The 2,334-nt window shown below is 35.7% G+C and overlaps 1 protein-coding gene across 1 annotated transcript; it reads right to left on the bottom strand.

Moving 5' to 3' along the window:
• Nucleotides 1–226: 226 nt before the first annotated feature.
• LOC143962281 (uncharacterized) lies at nt 227–1,342 on the bottom strand. Its single transcript, XM_077471588.1, has one exon. It carries the CDS (start codon nt 1,340–1,342, stop codon nt 227–229), a length of 1,116 nt encoding a protein of 371 aa, XP_077327714.1.
• Between the last annotated feature and the right edge of the window lie 992 nt (nt 1,343–2,334).

Here is a 2,334-nt window from a genome sequence, read left to right as displayed (position 1 = left end):
GTGAGCGTGCTGAAAGCTAAAAATTGGTCTGGGAAGGAAGGGTGTATAAATGTCCTGTATTGAAATGGTTAAATGTTTTTACTCCAGTGTGAATTCTCTGGTGTGTAACAAGGTTTTGTTTCAAAGTGAAGCACTAGTCACATTCTGAACATTTAAACGTTATTTCTCTTGTGTGAATCTTCTTCTAAATATTAATTTTAGAACCTTCTGAGAAGCACTTTAAACATTATTTTTCTCCTGTGTGACTCCTTTTATGAATATTAAGATAAGAATTTTTTGAAAAGCACTTGCCACATTCTGAACATTGAAATGGTTTTTCTCCTGTGTGAATTCTCTTATGTATAGTAAGACTAAAACTTTGTGAGAAGCACTTGCCACATTCCAAACATTTAAACGGTTTCTCTCCTGTGTGAATTCTCTGGTGTTGAGTAAGATTAAAACGATATGAGAAGCACTTGCCACATTCCAAACATTTAAACGGTTTCTCTCCTGTGTGAATTCTCTGGTGTTGAGTAAGATCAAAACGATATGTGAAGCACTTGCCACATTCGGAACACTTAAATGGTTTCTCCCCTGTGTGAGTCTTATGGTGTTTAGTGAGATTAATATTTTGTGAAAAGCACTTGCCACATTCTGAACATCTAAATGGTTTCTCCCCTGTGTGAATCTTATGGTGTTTAGTGAGATTACTATTTTGTGAGAAGCACTTGCCACATTCTGAACATTTAAATGGTTTCTCCCCTGTGTGAGTCTTCTGGTGTTCAGTGAGAATACTATTTTGTGAGAAGCACTTGCCACATTCTGAACATTTAAATGGTTTATCTCCTGTGTGAATCTTCTGGTGTTCAGTAAGTTTAAAACGATCTGAGAAGCACTTGCCACATTCTGAACATTTAAATGGTTTCTCCCATGTGTGAGTCTTATGGTGTTTAGTGAGATGAATATTTTGTGAAAAGCACTTGCCACATTCTGAACATTTAAATGGTTTCTCCCCTGTGTGAGTCTTCTGGTGTTCAGTGAGAGTAGTATTTTGTGAGAAGCACTTGCCACATTCTGAACATTTAAACGGTTTCTCTCCTGTGTGAGTATTCTGGTGTCGAGTAAGATTGCTATATTGTGAGAAGCACGTTCCACATTCTGAACATTTAAATGGTTTCTCTCCTGTGTGAATTCTCAGGTGTTGAGCAAGAAGATTACTTCTTAAGAAGGACTTGTCACATTCTGAACATTTATATGGCTTCTCTCCAGTGTGAATCCTCAGATGAACATTGAGTTTGGACTTAGAAGTAAATATCTTCTGGCACTCAGAGCACGGATACAAATTTTCTCCTCTTTGACTCATCTTGTGTGAATGTCAATCAGCTTAGTTGTGATTTTTTTTCAACAATAGATGTTCGATTTACAGCTGAGCTTGGTAATCTACCTATATGAAAAATAAAAAGAGATGTTTACACAGATGTTATTATTACTAACAGACTGAGAAATATAGCTATACAACTTTACTGATTTTTAGAATTAGAATTAAAAGTGTACACTATAGTCCAAAATCTATTCCAGATCCTTCAACAAAATATATACCAAACCCTCATATACACATGCATCCCAGCTGAACAGGAAAGGGGGGTACAAGTTTGCACCCCCTCCTGAACCGTCTTCCCTCTAGAGGGCTGAAAAATTCTGCAGAATTTTTACAATTGACTTTAGGGAGCTTATGAATCAATATCTTTCAAATCCAGAACATTTTGGCCATTTAGGCCTACGTGACTCATCTTGTGTTAATGACAATTGGTTTAGCTTTGATTTATTCAACAATAGGTGTTCAGTTTACAACAGAGCTTAGTAATTTACCTATATGAAAAATAAATGTTTAAACCGACTTTAATATTACTAACAGACTGAGCAGTATAGAAATACAACTTCACAGATTTTGTGATTAAAAGGTTAAACTATAGTTCATCATTATGGTAAACATAGTGGATTGTTTTTTATAGTAATGACTAGACAAGGTGAGTACTTCTGATTGAATTATTAAATCATAAAAATGTATTTCTTTTTTAAAGTATAACTAAAAGCAAAACTTCTTTTTGAGTTTTGGATAGAGGGAATGTGGATTAGAACACTGTTTTTAGTGCAGTCTGTGCACCTGTTAGGAAAATTCACACTCTTTAACCACTTAAGTCCCGGACCATTTAGCTGGCAAAAGACCAGAGCGTTTTTTGCGATACGGCACTGCGTTGCTTTAACTGACAATTGTGTGGTCGCGAGACGTAGCTCCCAAACAAAATTGACATATTTTTTCCCTACAAATAGAGCTTTCTTTTGGTGGTATTTGAT

The sequence above is a fragment of the Lithobates pipiens genome, unplaced genomic scaffold (assembly GCF_037356315.1).
Source record: "Lithobates pipiens isolate NorthernLeopardFrog02 unplaced genomic scaffold, aLitPip1_a1.2 Scaffold_8, whole genome shotgun sequence".
NCBI classification, from domain to species: Eukaryota; Metazoa; Chordata; class Amphibia; order Anura; family Ranidae; genus Lithobates; species Lithobates pipiens.
The sequence above is the reverse complement of the archived record's forward strand: the minus strand, read 5'-3'. Positions and strand labels throughout refer to the sequence as shown.

Bases quoted from the DNA above. Each gene is read 5' to 3' on its own strand.
- LOC143962281 (XM_077471588.1), bottom strand. From the start codon at position 1,342: ATGAGTCAAAGAGGAGAAAATTTGTATCCGTGCTCTGAGTGCCAGAAG.